Source organism: Populus trichocarpa, chromosome 3, assembly GCF_000002775.5.
Source record: "Populus trichocarpa isolate Nisqually-1 chromosome 3, P.trichocarpa_v4.1, whole genome shotgun sequence".
NCBI classification, from domain to species: domain Eukaryota; kingdom Viridiplantae; phylum Streptophyta; class Magnoliopsida; order Malpighiales; family Salicaceae; genus Populus; species Populus trichocarpa.
This window is the reverse complement of record NC_037287.2, coordinates 9,420,355-9,441,988: the sequence shown is the minus strand read 5'-3', so window position 1 is coordinate 9,441,988 and position 21,634 is coordinate 9,420,355. Positions and strand designations below refer to the sequence as shown.

The following is a 21,634-nucleotide window of genomic DNA, read 5'->3' as shown; positions in this document are numbered from 1 at the left end:
GTTACACCTTTCATGCACTTTTAATTTGGTATTACTTGTTTATCTCCTTGGGTTCCATCCCATCCGCTAAAGGTGTATATTCACCAGGATTCAATAGCCTGTTTCAATACTCGGCTGCTCATGCGGCAGTTTTCCAAAACAAAAGGAAAGAGCATGATTAGTCCCTTATGCAATTTCTTATTTTCTTTCTCTCATCGCCATAAGTATTATTGGATTTGATATCCGTAATTTTCCCATAAGTGTAGACAATCACATACCACCGAAGTGCACTTGAATGGATTTAGTTACTATTTGTTTTTTTTTGTGTTTTAAAAATATTTTAAAAATATTTTATTTTTATTTTATTTTTTTTGCTTTAAATTAATATTTTTTAGTGTTTTTAAATCATTTTAATACGCTAATTTTAAAAATGATTTTAAAAAATAAAAAATATTATTTTGATACATTTATAAGTGAAAAGCAACCGTAACCACACTTCCAAAAAGATCTAGGTATTCAACTTGCCTTACAACCTACAATATGTTTAATGAAATAAATCACAAAATATATTAACAGATAAATTAAAAAAAAGTTGTTAATACAAATTAAATAATAAAATAAATATCAAATATTTTTTTAAGAGCAAAATATATATGATTATACAAATATTTAACCCGACTTTTCTTAATGAATCTTTTTATCTTAAAAGTTACTAGATTATTAGCTCGCGCTACGCTGAGGATCAAATTATTTTTTTCAATGTAATAAAACATTTAGGCATTGTTAATGCTTTTTCTAGTAGAAAAAAAATTAAATTGTGTGCGGACTGATACGATGTGGCTCGGTTGTCTTAGCAAGTCTAAAAACAATTTAAATGACCGGTGAAAATATAATTTGATTTAAAATAAATATTTAAAATAATTTTTTTATATAAATAAGTTATGATTTGATTAGACTGAATGATAAAATATAAAAAAATATTATTTTACCTCTGAGTTTGTGCTCAACCTTTGATTTTTGAAAGGCAAAATTATAATTATTAATGTGGATTGTATATGCCGCAGCTCCTTAGAGTTTTTTTTTTTAATCCATCAAATTCAATAGTAATTTAAAAAAAAAACCTATTTTTTTTTAATAAAAAACTATCCTTATAATAATAATAAAAAAAAAAACAAACTCACGACTCATTCCCACATAACTTTTAAATGTATCCTTGAATAATTATTTTGATCTCAATATATTTTCCGGCCTCAAAAGTAAATTTGGTAGTTATCCCTTGACGTCGATAATATAGATAAACTGTGGATACACACACATGTGTGTAGCAATTCGTTTCTTCCCAAGACAAAAAAAAGAAGAAGTTAAGTTCTATACTCTATGTAGATGCAAATATAAGTTTTTTTTTTCCTGTAATTTCAAAATAATAAATTTAAAATTAATACCTCATTAAAATATGACTATTTTGTGTCAAACAATTCTACTATAACAAATTAATACTATTAGTTTAAATCATATAATAAAACAAGGCTTAACATCTCATTAATAATTGAGTCATTTTTTAATTTAATAATTCATAATTAGTTTATTTCACCTTAAAAAGCTTTATAATTTTTATTTTCAAATAACATAAACCATACAAATATTTGGATAATATGTAGTAACGTGTAAGAAAAATATTATATGAAAAACAAGTTTCAAGAAAGAAATTAAAATATAAAAAATCCCAGTCGCCCTCTGAAATTATTAGAAAGAGCAAATAAATTCACCACCTCCTCACGCTCCCCTTTTCGCCATTCCACTATTTCTCTCTCTTTACCTTTTTTTTTTTTTAAAAAAAAAAACCCTCTTCAACTCGATCTCCTTAGTCCGGAGCCCAAACCCAGATGGACACGGACGTGACGATGGTTCCGGCAGGCGAGGCAAGCTCCTCTTCCTCAAGGAAACCGAAGCGATTCGAAATTAAGAAGTGGAATGCTGTTGCTCTTTGGGCTTGGGGTCTGTCTCTTTCCTTGTACTTCCTCTCTTTTTCTAACCCTTAAATTTTGAATTTTTTTTTCTTTTATGTTAATTATTTGATGGGTTTGCAGATATTGTGGTGGATAACTGCGCTATTTGTAGAAACCATATCATGGATCTTTGTAAGTCATGGCTTTCTTTCTTTCAAGATTCCAAGACTTTTCTTTTTTCTGTTTATTTATTGATTACATCGTATGTATTTGTGTAGGCATTGAGTGCCAAGCAAATCAAGCTAGTGCTACAAGCGAGGAGTGCACTGTTGCCTGGGGTATTTGTTCTTCTTTCTTGAATTTAGGGTTTTCTCTGTGATGGGCACTTTGTTTTGAGCTTGACTGCATGTACTGCTACCCTTGTGTCACCTCTGTTATTTGAATTAGACAAGGACTTAATGTGATGGGTAAGGGTTTTCTTAATGTGTTGGGTTTGGGTAAGGGTTTTCTCTTTGATGGGCACTTTGTTTTGAGCTTCACTGCATGTACTGGTACCCTTTTGTCACCGCTGTTATTTGAATTAGACAAGGACTTAATGTGATAGGATCTTGTAATTGTTGGTAGCAGTGTTTGTTAGATTAGTGTGGCTGTGTTTCCCTTGCTCAGTATGGTTTAAATTTTTTTTTCTGTAGCTCTATGTATTTTCTTTGATGAGAAATACAGAAATAGAAGGGTGAATAAGTCTGTGTGCAGAAACTAATGCCCACTACGAGCTTGCAATGGTTGTATGTTAGGATGGTTAGCTGAAAGTCCCAAAGCCGATGATGTCCGCAGTTAGGTGTCGATAACTGACATTACATCTGTTTCAAGGAGTTGGCTTTTTTGTGAGTACGGGGAATTCATTCCCTTAATAATTAAAGTTCCATTATAAGATGATTTCACCTGAACATGATGCTATTGACTCAGAACATTCGCTTATTCTAATTATCCTGATTGCTGCAATTGACTTCGGCTTTTAATTTTTTTCAACGTTCTTCCTTGATATAGCATGTGTGGATTGATAGTCTGATCTTGGACATGTGTTGCTAGTTGGAGCACCACAGGTTGCAACCCTGTTGGTCTATTAATAAGTAAACTATCAAACTTTATCTTTTTTATGAATTATGAGCGCATGATAAGCTAATTATGCCCAAGTGTCAGAATTTAGTTTTCACTTTTTTAGTACATTGATAAGTGCTTCCCTTGCGAGCCTTGTGTGCCTTGTCAGTGTTGTGCTGTTGCTATTGATCAACTTGGTTGAAGTCACCATTTTCAGTTTTCAAGATGGCAATTTAGGAGAAAAATCTTGGTCTTGTATTTCTGCTTCTTTTTTCTTTTTCTTTTTAAATGATAGGGGACTTACACTGATCATGGCATTGTTTGGTAATCCATAATAATAGTGAGGGTCATGGGAGATCATGATTTTGTTTAATTTTAGCTCTCAATGATACAAGTTAGAAATGGTGGGTCAAGATGCTGGTTTTGTTGCTGCCCTTCTCTTATTCTTCTGTCTATTGGTTATGACTGTTTATTTTTTAGTATGTAAACCATGATTCCCTAGATAACTTCTTTTTCACGTGAACATCTAGCTTTGTTACTGGAAATAAGCATGGCACCTGATCTAGGTCTCTTGTTTTGATAGCTAATCATATCAAACTTCTAACTGTATTGTTTTATTAATGATTATGCGGGTTGATGTGAAGCTTCAACGGTGTTGCTTATATGATCAATTCTGATGTGTTACTTTGGTTTATCCTGTAGGTTTGTGTTTTATTTGTTTTATCAATCTGCTTACATGTGCTAAGAGACTTGGTTTGTTATCACAGGTGTGTGCAACCATGCCTTCCACTTCCACTGTATCAGCCGGTGGCTCAAAACCCGCCAAGTGTGTCCTCTCGGTACGTGGTAGAGAATGCATATGATTTCTTTGATTTATTTAGTATATCCTCAAACACCTGAGCATTTACTTGTCTCTCACTTGTGCAGATAATAGCGAGTGGGAGTTTCAGAAGTATGGCCACTAAAGTTGATGAAGCAAGCAGAACGGCTGGATGGACTTCCTGTAGACCAGCACCTGGAAATAAAAGAACCTGCGGACAAAAACGTGTTTCTACTGACTTGACATTATATAAGATTATTAAAAGCAGCATATTGGATCATTATTGTATTTGTATGCTAAAGTTTTTTTTCAAGTCATTGGCCCCGATTTATGGGATGGGATGTTGCACAGTACGCTCTACTGTTTGTGTGATCAAATTTATGTCATGATCAGGGTTTGTAATTGTGCAATCTCAGAGTGGAGATTTGATTTCTTGAAATGCTGAAACCCACTTTCAAATTGCGTAGCTGCAGATTGATTTCATATCATAGGTCATGTTTATTGGAGCTGTTAGCTTCTATTTCAGGTTGAAAGGTACTGTTGCGCATGCCTTCAGGTCTTGGCCATGCAAGTAGCACCAAATCAACCTTTGAACTGCGGGTTGATTATTCTTAGGGCCTGTTGTTTTTATGAAATTTTTTTAAAATTAATTTTTTTAAGTTTTTCTGATTATTTTAATGTGATGATGTTAAAAATTATTTGTAAAAAGTTAAAAAATATATTAAAATAATATTTTTTATTTTTTTAAAATTATTTTTTGATATCAACACATGATCTGAAAATATATAAAATAAAAATATTAATTTAAAATAATTTTTTTTTCAAAAACAAACATATATTTGTACGGTATTGAAGCATGTTCAAATTGATCAATATCTGATTTACCTTGAGAAGCATTGAAGTAAATGGAGTGTTAGATGAATGTTGGCCTAATGAGAAAAATGTTGACCTTTTAGCTCTGCTCTACTGATTAGGTTTTTGCCTCGCTCGTGGATTCCTATGGAGCAAATAGAGAGGAAAAGAACTCAAATTACGTAAGAAAAAGGGGTAAAAAGATGTTAAACGACGCCTGAGAGATTCGAACTCTCGCGGGGAAACCCCATGTACTTAGCAGGCACACGCCTTAACCACTCGGCCAAAGCGTCGTTACACTTTTCATGCAATTTTACTTTGATCTTATTTGTTATTATCCTTAGGCTCCAGCCCATCCACTAACCTCTCTTTTTCATACCGTGAAGGTCTTCCTAAAGCTCTATGTCCGGTTGCATTGATTATCCTGTTTCAATACCTGGCTGTTCTTTCAACAATTTGCTTAAAAAATTAAAAAAATAGCTCGAATACTTTCTTTTCTTGTGCAGTTTCTTCCTCTCATCATCACCTACTTATTGGGAGCATGTAATTTTTCCATGAGGTGTAGACAAACTCTTGAGGTGCACTTGAATTCGATGTGTGTATTTTCCCACAAGATGATATCACTTGAATCTTGAGAAGACCATGAAGATGGAGATGCTCACTTGCATGGTTAACACAGACACTAGCTGTTCACTTGCTCGCCGTCTTTTCTGTTGTAATCCATTAAAGCTTCATTTCTCCCCTAAATTTACGTAGCTTATGCTGGTTTCTTATGAATCTATGGACGTACAACTTATATAGCGGATGAAGAAGAAGAAGAAGAAACATCAAAAGAAATGGAGAAAATCTATTGATTACAATAGTAGAAGCAATTAAAGCATTATTTCATCCAATTCACCATGGAAAGCATCAGTACATTATAAACAAGGAAAAAAAATGCCTTTCTTCAAATACATTAACCTTAACCCGTTCCTAGATCAACCATTGCACAATCTCCAATTTGAAATCTCGTTGAAATGAAAAGCTAAATCATCATCACCACATAATTTGTACACAAGAGGCTGCCAATGCCCCAAGTTTGAAACTATTCCAGATACTTCTCCAATATCCAGTGCTTAAATGGATTCCCTGGATGATCCTTGACGCCACTTGACAGCAATTGGACTTCTTACTCTATGAATCCCATTGCTCCACTCGATCGATCCAAATGTTGCCGAGTTAATGCTAGACCAACCCGAGCTAACACTGGAGAAGGTAATATCATAAGACACGGTCTTATTCTCTGCATTAAACACGAGCTTACTTGGGGATACCTTGATGTCAACATTTGCAGGAGCATTCACTTCAACCTCATAAACTGCATCAAGAGAATTCCCAACATTTTTCACCGTCCTCCTATAAGTAACCTCATCACTATTGGACTGGAAAACAACAGAGAATGATGGATAGTTGAGATTGCCTGGACTGCCCTCTTTACCACTGCATATGTCCGAACTAGGAGGCTCTCTGACAAAAACCGCAATTCGCTTAGAATCATACCCGATTGCACAAAGGAATGCAATATAGTCACTTGTGTCCATATCATACACCAGTCCGGGATTTAGAGCACTATTAGGATCAACATGACCAGCTCCATGAATGAAGGGTGTTGATTCTTCACTACTAGCAAGATCCTTGATATTCTTGCCAGAATTGTCTAAATTATGAGCGGTGGTCACCAAAGAAGATTTTATAGCAGCTGGGGACCAATCCGGGTATGCTTTTCGAAGCAGAGCAACAATTCCACTAACATGAGGACAAGACATCGAGGTACCTGATATTATGTTGAACTCAACCCTTCTAGGATCAATTTCCAAATCTGTTGGTCCAACGAATCCAGTCCAACCAGCCAAGATGTTAACACCAGGAGCAATGACATCTGGCTTCAGAATCTCTGGTGTCAAGTAATTCGGACCACGACTCGAAAAGGCTGCAACCTTAGGAGCTGAAGGTGAAGTCCCAATTATCGTTCCACGGAAATTAATTGTTGCAGTTGGATACTGACTCAATTTGACATATTCTCTAATCTTATCGGCAGCAATTTCACCGACCTCAGTAGCAGGCAGAAGATGAGAATCAGCAATCAGCTCCTCGCCACTATCTGCTGTGTTTGCCAATATCATTCCAAGCCCACCAGCAAGCTTCACTGCAGCTCCTTTCTCCACTCTTGCATTCCCTCCGCGATCGCATACCACAATCTTCCCCTGGACTTTTGATGGACTTATACTCCCCATATAGCAATACCTATTCCCAACATCACCAGCATACACCAAAGGAAGCTTGAAATCAACAAGTGGATCGCCAGAGTACAGCGAAACCCCACCGAAAACCCATCCATTGCCCAAGACTACATCGGCAGGAAACTCTCTATCAATTGTTGAAGCACCGACAGTAAGAATCCATGGAGCAATATTAACAGCAGTATATGGATCTGGTCCTGAGTTCCCAGCAGAGCAAGACACAACAATTCCATGTTGTGATGCACTAAATGCCCCGATGGCAATCGAATCATGATCATATTGAGGAGCATGACCAGTAGCACCAACAGATAAAGAAATCACATGGACTCCATCATAGATAGCCTGATCCATTGCAGCAAGAATATCAGAGTCATAACAACCTGAACTCCAACAAATCTTGTAAGCAGCAATTCTTGCTTTTGAGGCCATACCACGAGCTTCTCCACTCGCGTACTCGAAAAGGCTCGCGTTATGGACCGAAGATCCAGCTGCAGTTGTTGATGTGTGGGTGCCATGACCTTCAGTATCTCTTGGAGATGCAGATTCTTTTGATTCATCAATATGTCTCCCTTTATGACTTATATAGCCCTTGTTAAAAGCTCTAGCACCAATAAGTTTCTTGTTGCAAGAAGAGGCTGGAAAGTCAGGTCCTGTCTCACAGATCCCTTTCCAGTTGGCAGGAACATCAGACAGACCGGAATCCGATAAACTCCGGTGCTCAGGCCATATTCCAGTGTCAAGAACTCCAATGATCACACCATCACCATAACCAGAATTTTCCCAAAGACCAGAACTTTCTGACAAGCCCAAGAAAGCAGGGGTGTGCGTGGTGTGAAGCTGGCGAATTTGATCGGGAATGACTGAAAGAATACCCGGAACACGGCGGAGCTTTTCCACCTGGGTGGTTGTGAGTTGGGCTGAAAAACCGCGGATAGCATGGTTATAGTTGTAGAGGAGCTTGGCAGGGTGAGGTGAAGGAGGGAGGGAATGAATGATGGAGGTGTACCAATCATGGTGAGAAGAGAAAAGGGAGGGCTTGTGGGATCTTGACACGTGGATGATGAAGGTTTGTGGATGGTCTGATGATGATGATGATTGGGTTGGGAGGGTTAAGAGGAAGAAGAGGAGACAGTAAAGGAAGGGGAGAGGGGATATAGCCATGAGGTTTTTTCTGTATGTGCGTGTGGATGTTGGCTTACTGAGATATAGGATGGGCTGGGAATTTTCGTGTGATTTTTATTTTTGGATTCTTTGGATCCCCAACTGCCCATACAGTGATCTTTCTGCCTTTTCAATAACTGATGTAAACATTGTATCTTACCTCTAACACTACAAGAGGACGTAATGGCAGCACATGATTGGTAGTTGATTTTATTAGCAAGATGACAACAAGGCTTTTCGAATTTATTAAGTACTGATCCAATCCATTGGGATAACCTTACCATGTGCTACAAAAAATTACTTTTTTTAAAATAATAAAAAAAGAACAGAAAATAATTTGTGTTATTTACCTTCTGGTACAAAAATATTTATTTTTATTTTCACTCCATTTAAACACTTTTAAATCATATAAATGTTATCTTATAAGATATAAAAATATTAAATCTTTCAATTGTATTAATCATTCTATCAAGAGAGTTAATTACGATAGAAAATCATTCTTATAAATATTTGAGAGTTAGGTAAAAACTTGTGGTATTGGTGAGTTGATTTCACCAAAAAATAAATCTTGAAGAGGGTATGTTTTAAAGTGGGAAAAACTTGAAGAGGGCATATCTTCAAGTGAAAAAAAAAATCTTGGTGTGGATTATCAAGTAGCTATTGTACTCTTGAATTTAGACTACTGAAGGAATACAATATTGAAATACGATTTGGTACTTAAGGTGTGGATATAAGCTTGTCGAACCATGTTAAAAATAACTTTGCAAATTCTCTTCTTTATCTCTTTACTTTAAGCATTTTAATTATATTGTTGGTTATTGTGTTTCTTTGAATTAAGTTTTATTATTTTTTAAAATTAGTTAGTTGCCTCAATTTTAGAACAACAATTTTGTACATAAGAATTTTGTTTTTGGGGGATGGGGAACCATATAAAGATTCTTATAGGACAAGAAGATTTCACATAGAGGCATGAAGATTCTTCTAGAAGATATTGATGATTTCGTGTGGAGACATGAAGGTTTTTCTTAGAAGCATAGATTTTATAAGAAAACTTTCCTAGACAACGATAGACATAGGCAATCTTAATCATAAAGATATCACTGCTTTTATTTATATAAAAAAGTTAAAAATATTTTATTGATAATATATTTTCAATTGATTTTAATATCATGCACGAGAGAAAATTCTTCATTTTCATGTCTTAGAAATGTAGGTGTTGGTCGAGATGTGTGCATTTAGCATATGCCTTTTAACCTCGAATGTGATTGTGTTTAGTAACTTGGGGAAGGCAAATTGACTGAGATCTCTTGGGTGAACAAGGATTTATTGAAGATTGGTCACACTCATCCTTATATTTCTAAAAGTGTGGATGTGCTTATCTTACAACACTCATTTTATCTATACTAACAAGGTTGTCCATTACTTGTTTGACCTTTATAAAGGTTTTGTCTAGGAGAATATACAACTTTTCTCATATAGAAGACTTATAAACCCCATTAATCAAGGCCTTTATAACCATTATTTCAAGTGAGCCTTATAGCTTGAGCATTTTTTTGTTAAATATTTTTAGACATTTCTTTATGAATTTCTTATCTCTTTGTGTGATAATAAATAGTTCAGTGAATGCTTTCTTAGATAGGATGCTCATACTAAAGTGAGTTATGAGTTTCACATTGAGATTTCTAAAGCCAATAATGGATTTAGGATCCAAGTTATGGTACCATATCTAGGCTGACCAACAAAATATGATCGAGAGGATTTTTTACATGGCATCTTTATCTTTTATGATGAGCTCTAAGTTGTTATGCATGTTTTGCAAAGAAAAAATTTTTTTGTCTTTAAATCCCTACATAACTGTCTTGGTTTATTTTTATGGTAATAAAATCATTAGGGATGCGAGTATCCAACACTAATATATTTATTGGAGAACCACTCTAGCGGTAAGCGATGTACACTTTTATATTATAAATCATTATAATTGTGGAATGAGCTTCCTTCTAAACTTTTTTTTTTGTATAGACTTTTACGAGAAATCTCTAATAAAAAGAGGTGACAACAATGATGAATGTATGTTGGTTTGTCTTTGGGCTGGGCTTTATATTATTTGTAGTATCTAGTTGGAGAATGATTATCATGATAGTGGGAATAACTTTTGTATAGGATATGAGGGATGATAATACTCTTTTTTCTCTCTTGCATATCATTTTGACCTATTTATTTCTCGAACTAGATTTTTCTATATGTATTGAGTGTGCAAGTGGTGGAGCCACATGTGGAAAAGGAGGCAAGGCCTTGAGATGCTCTTGAGTGACTAGTAGAGCCTTTGTGAGTATCCTCACATTCTGTGTTAGTTATTATAGATTTAAGGAATTTGATGTACCTACAATGAGGAGGTATGTCACCCTCTCATATCTTGAAGTTTCTGTTTGTCAACTATAGAAAGAACTAGGAAAGAAAAGTAATTGAACTGTCTTTTGTTTAAGTCCCTATAGACAACCCTACTAATAAAGTAAAATAAAACTTCCAATAATCTTAGGCTTTCCTTGGCTGTTTAATTGACTTTAAAATATATTTTTTTTGAATAAAAACTTAGTTGGTGGTTCATGATGTCCTACAAAACAAGTATCTTATATAGGTTAATGAAACCTTTGATATTTAAGTAGTATGATGTAAGAGGAATAAAATGTGTAAAAGAAAAAGATAAAATGCAGGAAAATATTCTTCTCAGTATAGTTGCGAGTAAAAATGTTCATGGTATGTATTTGGTGATTCATGAGTAATTATACACACACAAATCACATGAATTTGCTTGGTATGAAATATGGTTGTAGGTATACTTCATGTCATACTCATAGGGATAATCTTATAGAATAATTACCTTCATTATGGGCTAGGTTTGCAACCTATTTTTCAACTGTATTAGGCTTAATTTTGAGCCTATGATTCTTTTTCATTGGGCTCGGTTTCTAGCTCATTTTTATTTGATTTTAGACTCAATTTTTAATCTTTTTTTTATTTTGGTTTATGTTTTGGAGTCAATTTTTTTTTTTTTTTTTGGTTTCAAATCCAAATCCTTCTTTGATTTTAGCTTTGGTTTCAGAGCCTACACCAATTCCAATCAATTGAGATTTAGGTAGCATTTTGTATTGTGATAGCGATTATTTTTTTCTTGAAAATGCATTAAAATAATATTTTTTTTATTTTTTAAAAATTGATTTTTGACATTAGCAAATTAAAACGATCTAAAAACATAAAAAAATTATTTGAAGCAAAAACAATTTTATTTTTTTATGAAACGTCATTTGGGTCGTGTTCCCAAATGGCGAACTTGTACAATACTGAATCAACATAGACTTGGATTATTGAATGCACGCCACTGGTTTAAATCATTTTATTTTGTAAATCCTAGCATATGTGGAACTACAAAACAATTGTTTCAATAAGCTTTGTATGGATCAAGTTAGCTTTTTAATTTTCCTATCCCATAATCGCTTTTGGATCAGTTGGATTTGAATTAGATTGAATATTGTATTATTCAATTGAGGATTGAGCATTTTATTAGGACTGTATTGTATTTAGACTGATTATTTATAATCTAGGTGACAATTGGATATATTCCATATTTTAAAATCTAGGTGACAATTGGATCTACATCGTACTTGGCATTGAATTGATTTTTTATAATGTTTTATTATATTTATATATAATAAGAATTATTGTATTTCACAAGATATAATCTTTTTTTATTTTAACAACACACATGAAAAAATAAAATAAAAATTATTATTTAATTACTCTAGTACAAGGCAAAACTATAGTTGTTTATTCTAATGAATTAATTAAAAAAACCTAGTGATTCAAGGTCAAGCTATTGATTTTATTTGTATATAACATATTTATTATTAATAAAAACTTTCTTTGTCTTTAATATTCATTTATATTTGATTAATGAATTTAATGTTTAATTAACGAGTCTAGAGTAAAGATGAAGTTCATGGGACAAAAATGCTTTGCAAATGAAATTATAAAGTAGTTATAATTATAATATTTCTATTGCATCAGAAAATTATTCCTAAATGATTATGGTCAATGTTTTATTAAGACTGGATATTAATTAGAGTTGTTAATATCGATACATATTATGTTCCTTCCATTATGAAAGGAAATAATTGTTCTCATAAATTGAGGTGTGATGAATACTTTTAACGAATATATAGGTGCTTGTCAGATGAAATATATAATGAACTAACCTGTAAGAGAATTTCATATAAAGAGATCACATATATCTATAGAAAGACTCCCATGATAGTTGTGTAAGTGATTCTTAGACTCAAGATCACTAAATTATCTTATACATGGAGTATTATGCAAATCTAGCACTTCTGAAACCAACCCTCTCCCACTTGAGCAACAACAGGTACCATAACACCTTCATCAGATGTTAGTGAAGAAACAACCCTATCCAAAAAAACAGAAGAAGTCCACACTCCCTTCATAATATGTACTCAAATTCCAAAAACAATCATTATGTTATATATTCCCTGTTATTCAAACCGAACCCCATTCATTATAGATTTAACTCTAATAAAAAAAAAAAAAACAAAATAACTTGGTGATTGCAATGCCACAATAAATAACCCTGAATGCATCATTAACCTCTCATGCATTTGTGCTTGCATTCGTGCTTAACAAATATACAACATTTAAAAAGATTATAAATCCAAAGCTACTTTACAATTGTTAATTTATAGTTCACATTAAACACCATTCATATCTTTTATTATAATACATTTAAAATGCAAGTTACTGCTTGACAAAGTTCGCTTATTGTTATTATACTTACCTTCTAGTTTAGGTTCTATACCTATGAAACCAACAATCCCTCTCGCTTTTTGTAAGAACACAAGTCGACCAAACTCAATCTTTAAAGACTTTTCATTCATTTTGAATTTTGGTGGGATTTGTAAAAGAATGATCATTAAAAGAAGGAGAAATGAAATGTAATTTACCAATTAGATGTAGAACTTTTTCAATAAACCTAATTTATTTTAATTACTCGTCTCTCACCACTTGAAACACTTTTGGGCTCTGGATCTCACACGAACATTGAAAAGAAGAAGAATAAATTCATGATGTATTGAATATAGTTAAGAACATGTTAAACATCATAGCCGATTCAATGCCAAGAAGCTCTTGGAATTGTACATGGGAGAAGGTATCATTGAACTATTTATGTTAACAATCCTAACTAAAAAAATAATGACAAAAAATCATAGCATTGTGGTTTTCTTTTCTACATTTGCTTATAAAAATGACATAAGAAACAAAACATAGAAGTTTTTTTAATAAAACTAATTGGGGTGGTGAATTCATTGTGCACCTATACTTAGTGTACTGTGAACGAGAATAGTATAATGATTATTTTGACCTTAAAAAAAAACTCATTTGCTTGGCTTCACGGGGTAATATTATAATTGTATAAGGACCAATCGGTCATTGTAATATTTATTGAGAACAAAGAAGTCTTTTTACTTTGTAATTACATAGTGTAATAACTTGAATACCCTTGAAATCAAAATAAAACAACCTTTGTTAGAGAGGCGAGTTCATCTTTTAGAAATGCATAATCAATTTACTTAGTTACCTCTTCAATCAGAAATTTTTAAACTTAGATATATGAGCTTATTCATCTTTTCAATGTGGTTATTTTGAGTTTATGGGAATGGGCAATTTTATATTTTATATTTTAAAATTAGTAATTAATATTTTATATATAAATGTACAATGCATTTACTTGGTTACCCCTATAGTCAGAAATTTTTATGCTTGGGTTTAATGTCTTATTTGTCTTTTCATTGTGGTATTTTTGTAATTATAGGGTCCAGATAGGGGGAATTTCATATTTTAAAAATAATATTTAATGTTTTTAAAAGAAAAGTTGTTGGCGCTACCTGTTAACGTTTAAGATCGCTTTATGCACTTCAAGTGGTGCGTGCAATGGTGTTGTGAGGTGAAAATTCAACAATCATAACAGCGTTCAAAAGCTTATGGAGTCATTGTTCAGATGAGGTGGTCCATATAGCAGTTTGGCTCCGGTGACTTTTTCTTTCTTTCTTTCTTTTTTCTCTTTCTTCGTCTCGAAAAATGCACTGCTTAATCAGAAATCCATATTGTCCTTTTTTTTATATGTGACTTAGTCCTTTTTTGTATGATTTTCATCTTGATTCCTTTTGTAAACTTTAAATTTGTTTTTGACTTCACCCTTGATAGAAATTTTAATTTTTCTCTTATTTTGTTTTGGTTTTAGATTTGTTCATCTTTCTTTTGATTTTGAGTTTTTGTTTTGATTTTTTTTGTAAAATGTTTGGATATTTTTAATTTCACCCTTGAATCAATGAATGTTATTTGTCCTTTTATTTTTTTGTTTAGAGTTTTTGTCCTCATTCTTTTTTTTTTTTTGGGGCCTTTTGTTAGCTGGATTTTTTTTCCAATTTTGTTTTCTAATATTGAAATGTTATTTTTCCTCTTATTTTATTTTAATTTCAGATTTGACCATCTCTCTTTTAATTTTGGGTTTTTATTTTGATTTCTTTTGTAAAATGTTTGGTTTTTTTTTTAACTTCACCCTTAAATCAATCAATGTTATTTCCCCTCTTATTTTTTTGTTTGATATTTTGTTCTCATTCTTTTATATTACTATTTTGTTTTTGTTCTGAGAGATTTGTTTTTCAATTTCATCCTCTAACGTTGAGTTAGTTAAGAATTGAGGGTCGTAATTTTATCTGGTTGGGTTACACCAGGCTTACGACCAAGGTAACATGATTGAAAGGTTAACCCGGGTAATATTGCCCTTTTTTAAAAATTGATTTTCTTTTCTAATTTTATTCTTCGACATTTTAAATTCTATCTTTTAATCCAATATCTTTAAAAATTATCATGGGCTCATGCATGAGTTGCATGTTAACAAGCACATTAAAGTTCATTTGGATCATTTCTTCCCTTTTTATTTTCAAATTTCTGTGTATCCCTCCTAGTTAGATTGAAATGTATCAACATCAATTTTTTTTTTTAGCAAACATTTTTTTTTTAATATGATCACTCTTTTTTTTTCTTAGTTTGATATATATAGTATTAATGTGCATGCAAATTCACCCGGACACCCATATTAATTAAAAAAAAATTAATCCTGTTACCATGTGAAATGTAAGCCCTGAAAAGGGAGGTCATTCAAAATTTGACAGCAAGTGAGGGCAAGATTATACAGGCGCTATGATATAATTGCAATTTTACAAGTGAAATGTCGGGACAATAATAGTTTGAGGACTCTGCCCTTCCGAAAAGATAGCATCTGGTCAACTAACTGAATATCCCATGGAAATGGCCACCCTTACTGAAAGAAAAATCACATACAGAGCTATGAGGCCCATCCCTAAAATCTTGCTAGGGCGCATGTCGTTCTTAGGTAAGACAACAAGCGCCCAGATTAATCCTAACATGAGAAACCCCATTGTGTAAAACAAGCTACTGTCTTGAGGAACAACGTATATACCAGTGCTCTGTGACCAGGCTCCTAGCAGCATTGAGACACCTAAGCCAACAAGAGTGTTGAACATGGGACCTGCATAGCATCCGGACATTGCAATCTGTGCGCTGTCACCACCATTCACTGCCAATGCAACATTTGACACTAAATCCCCCATCGAGTTGCCCCATGCTAATACAGTTAATCCAAGGATTGATGGATTAATTCCTAGGACTAGGCCAAATGCAACTAACAGAACAACAAGCTCATTAGCTATCATGTAGAACCACACAATACTCATAAAAAATCCCCCTAATACCCAGGCAAGCAAGAACCTCTGAGGTGGATGATCAGAGTTTGTATGTTGATATGCAAGAACACCAAGCACACAACCAACTACAGTGCCAATAAAATACATTATGATTCTGCTTTCAGAACCCACATCATCTTGGCTACTCAACAAGAATGCCAGTAATAGAGGAGCCAAGGAAGCACTGGCTACAGCATATGGCTTTGACCATGTTTCCTCCTCAACTAATGGGATTGTTAACCGTCTGGGCACTACCAATGGCAACTCCATCATTGACAACAGCCTGGAACATGAAAATGAAGAACTGCGGATTTCCATGCCCTCATCAGTCCAGCCCCACGGAGGCCCTTCTTCATCCAGCAAATTGATCTTTGATGCGTGATTGGAATAAATGGCCACATTCGAAGCCCACATCCATGATGGCAGGGAAGAAGGTAGATGGGGCACGTCACTTTCAGTCTCAAGGTCAAGCAGAGAACTATAAATGTTTGTATCCTCTTCACCACTCGTTTGTGAAAATATACTTCCTCGCACAGGAATCAATGGTGTAACAGCATCCAATTTCAACCTCTGTGCATGTTTCCTCAACATCTCATTAGCAGCCACAGAAACTGCATACACCACATAAATCAAGACAAATGCAATAGCCGCTCCAACACTCACCTCACCAACCATCAAAATTATCAACAACGACATTAGTGTAAAAAGGAAGAAACAAATATCTCTAATGAAGCATCTCCTGTCAATCTGAACTTCCTTATCCGCAACACATAATGATACAGCCCCAACAACAATGCAAGTAACAAACACCGCACCACCCAGAACACTATTAAGTCCGACACCACCTGCATCCTTTCCGACAAAGGCAGCGATACTTGCAAACACATCTGGTGCTCCATTCCCAAGCGGAAGGAGTGCAACACCAGCAACTGTGGGTGACAATGTCAAAAGATTCGATAACCTCTCCAAGGAACAACAGAAGTAATCAGCAGCTGTATTCCCCAACAAATAAAACAAAGCAGCAAGCCAGATACCCAACACCACATAACCCAACATTCTAAAATCACCACAATCACAATACAAAAACTTGATATAATCAAAGAACCCACCCGACGAACAATCCGGGTTAGCTTTCAAGTACTCGCATTCATTAGCGTACCCATCATGATTAATCAGCCCACTACACAAAGCCTGATTCTTTAAGCTTGAGTCATTTTGATCACCAGTCACATTAGCCAAGCTCGATGAATTAGCATTGACTTCAATCATTTCCCGATGAATAATCGAATAACCCCTTGCCCCATCTCCAAAAACACCTCTTTGACTTGAAATTTTACCAACAAAAGGATTTCTAAGTATATCTACCCGGTTGTAAAATAAAAACAAAAAGATCAAAGTACAGAATCCATTGAAAACCCCTTTCAATTTGGGGTTCTTTGAACCATACAAGCTATCGAAGACTTTCATTTTAATCTCAAAGCAAAAAAAAAAAAAAAAAAAAGAAATAGAGAAAAGAAAAGAAACCCAGAGGGGAAATCAAGGCCTAAAGTTTCTTCCTCGTGTTTACGGAAAGGAAACCCTAGTTCTTAAGAAAAGTTAAGAACTTTGCCAGGTAATGAAATTGAAGAAAAATCTTGAGGACTTACCAATGAATTGGATAAAGTGTGAGCAAAAACAGAAGATTAGGAGGAGGGGGAGGATTAAATAGTGGTATAATGAAGTTGAGAGATAATTGATAAGAATTTTTGGTTTGGTTTTTTCGTTTGGGTCGGTCGGATTCAACCTCAACCAACGGGGAAGTCAGCAAACGCTTCACACACGCACGTGCAAGTACGGGAGTAAGATTCTGTTCCTGATTTTCTGACGACAATAATAGCTTGGACTTTCATTGATGCCGCCAAGCCTACTCACAAGCCACGAAACTTCGTGGGGGTTAGAACAATGGACATTAGCCCAACAGGACTCACTAGTTACTGGACAAGAGGCTCGTACTATTTTGCAGATCCACATGGTCTTTGGCGCCTTATTGATTCAGTTATTTCCAAATCTTGTATTATTATAGTTGTAGAAATCATTCAAATTATAAATAATTATATTCAATCTATTAATATTTATAAAAAAAATCTAGTATTTCTATGTGATGCATTAAAAATTATGCATGTATAGCTTTTGTTGTTTGACCTAAAAATTATGATATAAAAAATTATCTGATATAAGTTGTATTCTTGGATGATCTTCAAAGCCAATATTAATTAATGATCTCAAAAAAAAAAAAAAAAAAATATACATGGGTTAAGAAAAAGTTAAGATGGTACAAAATTAGCAAGCTTGTTATTTTTTTAAAAAACAGAAATGTTGAAATAGATGTTTTACTCCATTCCACCCTTCAAATTCCTTGCTACCTTTCAATATTTTTTTGTCTCATTTTTTTTTTCTAATTTAAAAAGAAAATCCTGGGAAAAGAGAGAACTTTTTTGTTTTAGAAAAAAACGAAAAAAATTATATATATATATATATATATATATATATATGGTTAAGGTTTGAAAAGGAGATGATAAATGAAATTGCAAAACCAATCTTATTAATAAATAAAAGATGTTTTAGCAAATAAAAATTGTTACCAATTGCATTTCTTGTGTCGCACTTGACATTGCAACTATCTTAAAAATTTTGGTAAAAATAATAGATATTTAACATTTTATTCTTAGAGGGTAAAAAGATATGGTTTAAGGAATTACCACCTAGTATTATGGTCACTAGAAACCTTAACTACTCAATAAAAATTATATGGTACGGGACTGATTACGCAAAAAGAAATATACTATCATCATTTTAGCGTTCTACCTAAGGTAGACTGTATTGCTGGTTTTGTCTTAAAGTGTTAAGGATTTGTTGTATTTTGCTTTTGATGGTCTGCTTATAATATTCATGACTCTAGTGTCATTTGAATATTCAACTACAAATACTTTCAACCCTAGCATTGGTAAATATTACTTTAAAAAATATTCATGACTTTGGCGTCAATGAATGTTAGAGTCCAGAATATTTTTCAATTCTAGTGTTCCAATTTATAATTTTGGCATTAGTGAACATTGAAAGTATTCTTAATTTTAACATTAGTGAATACAAATATTTCTGAATCTGGCGTCACTGAATAAACAAGTAAAACTTTGAATTGAAAGCAAAACATATTTTTTATATTTTTGCAATGAGGGAACCTTCTTTTTTTATTATTTTTTTTGGAGAAAAGAAAAAAAAACAGAAAAGACTAGTATATATTTTATACCAAATTCGCATTTCGCAGTGTCTACAATTCAATATTAGGTAAAGTCATAAAAAAACATGCAAGGAACCATAAATGAATTCAAAAGGGTACTCGAATTATTTTTTCAAAAATTTTCTGATATTTTAAAAGGCATATTTGACTTAAATATTAAAATAAAATAAAAAAAAAAGAAAAAGATAAGAGGCATGAGGTGTGCTTGCAAAACATACTCTTAACCTTAAAAAAAAAAACAAAATAGGCTGAATGAATCTTAGATCCAGGCCCACATCAGTCTCAACAGTTTTTTTTTTTTTTTATAGAAACTGGATCTAGCCTAATCGTACAAAATAAGCTTGATAGGTCTTAGATCAAGGCCCAATCCAGTGACCAAGCTAGAAACAATGTCACTGTGCAAGCATGCAGGAATTATAATTCACGCATGCACAGTGAGCAGTTAATTAAAATGCAAACGGGGGAAGAAGAGCTTACCTGGCACTGTTGCTGGAGACGAAGCTGGTTGGATTGACTTTACTTATGATTTTCTTCAATCTATATTTGTTTCACTTCTTTGTTCATTGCTGCCATGATTTTGCCAGTATTGCTTGCTTCTTCCAGTTGGGCTGCAAGACTATTAAGGAAACCTAAAAGGACACTAAGGGTCCTTGTGGTTTCTATTTATGAAAATCACAGGTTTGTGGCTCTAAAATGTAGAATTAGGTCCTTAAAATTTCTATTTCGTGACCCACTCGGTGCTTTATTCTTTCATTCAAGAACACCTTCAACTGTTAATAAGTTCAAAGCTTAAATATAATGGTCAACAATCACATTCGTATGCTTGATGAACAATATCCACATATCAATTTAACATCAATTAAAATTGATTTTGAACGAAGGGATGTAGGCTGTCATAAAACTGAAATATGTCATGGATTTAATTATCTATTTTGAAACCACATGGACTATATTATTAGCCTCGGTGATCGCGCTTTGTTATGGGGTTAAATTATATTTTTTTTTATTAAAAATAATGTTTAGGTATTATAAGCATGTTTTTTTTGGAAAACGTAGCAATTCGTAATTGACAGGTTAGCATGGTGCAAAGATTTTGAGGAATTGTCCAACAATATCGTTGTTTCTTGACACAGGGCTTCACAAACTTGGAAAAGGTTGAAATTTCTTAGAGGTGTCCATGGAATTTTCCCAAGCTGAAAAATTATCTGTAATAATTTGTTAATTTAAATTTATTGTTATCATAGATTCATAATCATTTTGCATATATATCACGTAAAGAAAATTACATTAAGTATTTTTCAAGAGAAAAAACATGACATAATAAAATATATACGTTAACGACATTAACTTTAATATATATATATTGTCCGAAGACTTAGAATATAAATTGGCCAAAAAAAGCCGTAGTTCAGAGCTCAGTATTGTCTCGCCTTAATTTAAAGTCCAAACTTTTGTAACCAAAACAATATTCCTTCAAAATGTATAAGAACAAGTCATTCCAATATACATTAAAATTAATTCTGAGGGGTAATGTTATCAAACTCGCGAGTTGACTCGTAAAATCATACATAAGATATTACGAGTCAACTCATATATAACGTGTAGAATTGAGTTACAAACTTAAAAATCAGCAAACTCGGTCAAACTTGATCAACTCGGACCGAGTTTACGAGTTTAACAAAAGTTACAATTTACAAAATTTATTGACTACTTGATTGGAATTGTCAATATATAATTAGTTAAAATATTTTACTTACAATTTTACGATTTTATTATTCGAGTTTACGATCCGAGTTTATATTATATATTCTGTGTCGTGTCAAAAAAATATTTTTGACAACCTTGCTGAGGGGTATAGTTTAATTGGTCAAGCTCTGGATTTGCTCCTTAGAGATCACCAGTTCGAGTACTATAAATCTCAGAGTCACTGGAAACTTACATGGTCATTAACTTCAGAGTCTCGGGGAATTAGTTAAAATGCACATAAGTTAATTCAGATATCCAAGGTTGTTAAAATCGCGATTTTGACACGGCATGGAAAATACAAAACAAACTCGGATTGTAAAAACGGATCGTAAAATTGTAAAATCGTAAGGAATTTTAAAATACATTAACAAAAAATTCATGCTTCAAATAAATATTCATACATATACTATACAATTAATTTTTTCTAAAATCATTCCATTATTCCATTAATAAAATCAATTCCATCATTCCATCATTACTAGATTTGCATTGCAGTGAAGAAGGTGTGAATATCATAATCAATAAATCATCACACATTTTCAATCTAGCTACAACAAAAATATATTACGTGTGGCTTTGAAAAAGGAAAAAGAAACGAACTCAATTCAAAAATGTATAAATGCATGAAGCAGAAAAAAATTTTG

General features: G+C 33.2%; 3 protein-coding genes and 1 non-coding gene across 4 annotated transcripts; 1 reads left to right on the top strand and 3 right to left on the bottom strand.

Annotated features, from left to right (window-relative positions):
• Positions 1-1,754: 1,754 nt before the first annotated feature.
• LOC7471662 (RING-box protein 1a) lies at positions 1,755-4,302 on the top strand. Its single transcript, XM_002304276.4, has 5 exons — positions 1,755-1,974; positions 2,067-2,117; positions 2,204-2,263; positions 3,791-3,862; positions 3,951-4,302. The coding sequence occupies exons 1-5, from the start codon at positions 1,863-1,865 to the stop codon at positions 3,986-3,988; spliced, it is 333 nt and encodes a 110-aa protein (XP_002304312.3). The 5' UTR covers positions 1,755-1,862; the 3' UTR covers positions 3,989-4,302.
• A 604-nt stretch (positions 4,303-4,906) lies between these two features.
• On the bottom strand, positions 4,907-4,988 carry TRNAS-GCU (transfer RNA serine (anticodon GCU)). The gene has a single exon. It is a non-coding gene; the product is annotated as a tRNA-Ser (tRNA).
• A 536-nt stretch (positions 4,989-5,524) lies between these two features.
• LOC7478344 (subtilisin-like protease SBT1.4) lies at positions 5,525-8,243 on the bottom strand. Its single transcript, XM_002304093.4, has one exon. The coding sequence runs from the start codon at positions 8,133-8,135 to the stop codon at positions 5,811-5,813; it is 2,325 nt and encodes a 774-aa protein (XP_002304129.2). The 5' UTR covers positions 8,136-8,243; the 3' UTR covers positions 5,525-5,810.
• Positions 8,244-15,380: 7,137 nt separating this feature from the next.
• Positions 15,381-17,823, bottom strand: LOC7475689 (cation/calcium exchanger 4). The gene has a single exon (XM_002304094.4). It carries the CDS (start codon positions 17,432-17,434, stop codon positions 15,488-15,490), a length of 1,947 nt encoding a protein of 648 aa, XP_002304130.2. The 5' UTR covers positions 17,435-17,823; the 3' UTR covers positions 15,381-15,487.
• Positions 17,824-21,634: the final 3,811 nt, after the last annotated feature.

Bases quoted from the DNA above. Each gene is read 5' to 3' on its own strand.
- LOC7471662 (XM_002304276.4), top strand. From the start codon at position 1,863: ATGGACACGGACGTGACGATGGTTCCGGCAGGCGAGGCAAGCTCCTCT. The intron at 2,118-2,203 runs GTAAGTCATGGC...GTATTTGTGTAG, and splicing joins AAACCATATCATGGATCTTT to GCATTGAGTGCCAAGCAAAT. The intron at 2,264-3,790 runs GTATTTGTTCTT...TTGTTATCACAG, and splicing joins GGAGTGCACTGTTGCCTGGG to GTGTGTGCAACCATGCCTTC.
- LOC7478344 (XM_002304093.4), bottom strand. From the start codon at position 8,135: ATGGCTATATCCCCTCTCCCCTTCCTTTACTGTCTCCTCTTCTTCCTC.
- LOC7475689 (XM_002304094.4), bottom strand. From the start codon at position 17,434: ATGAAAGTCTTCGATAGCTTGTATGGTTCAAAGAACCCCAAATTGAAA.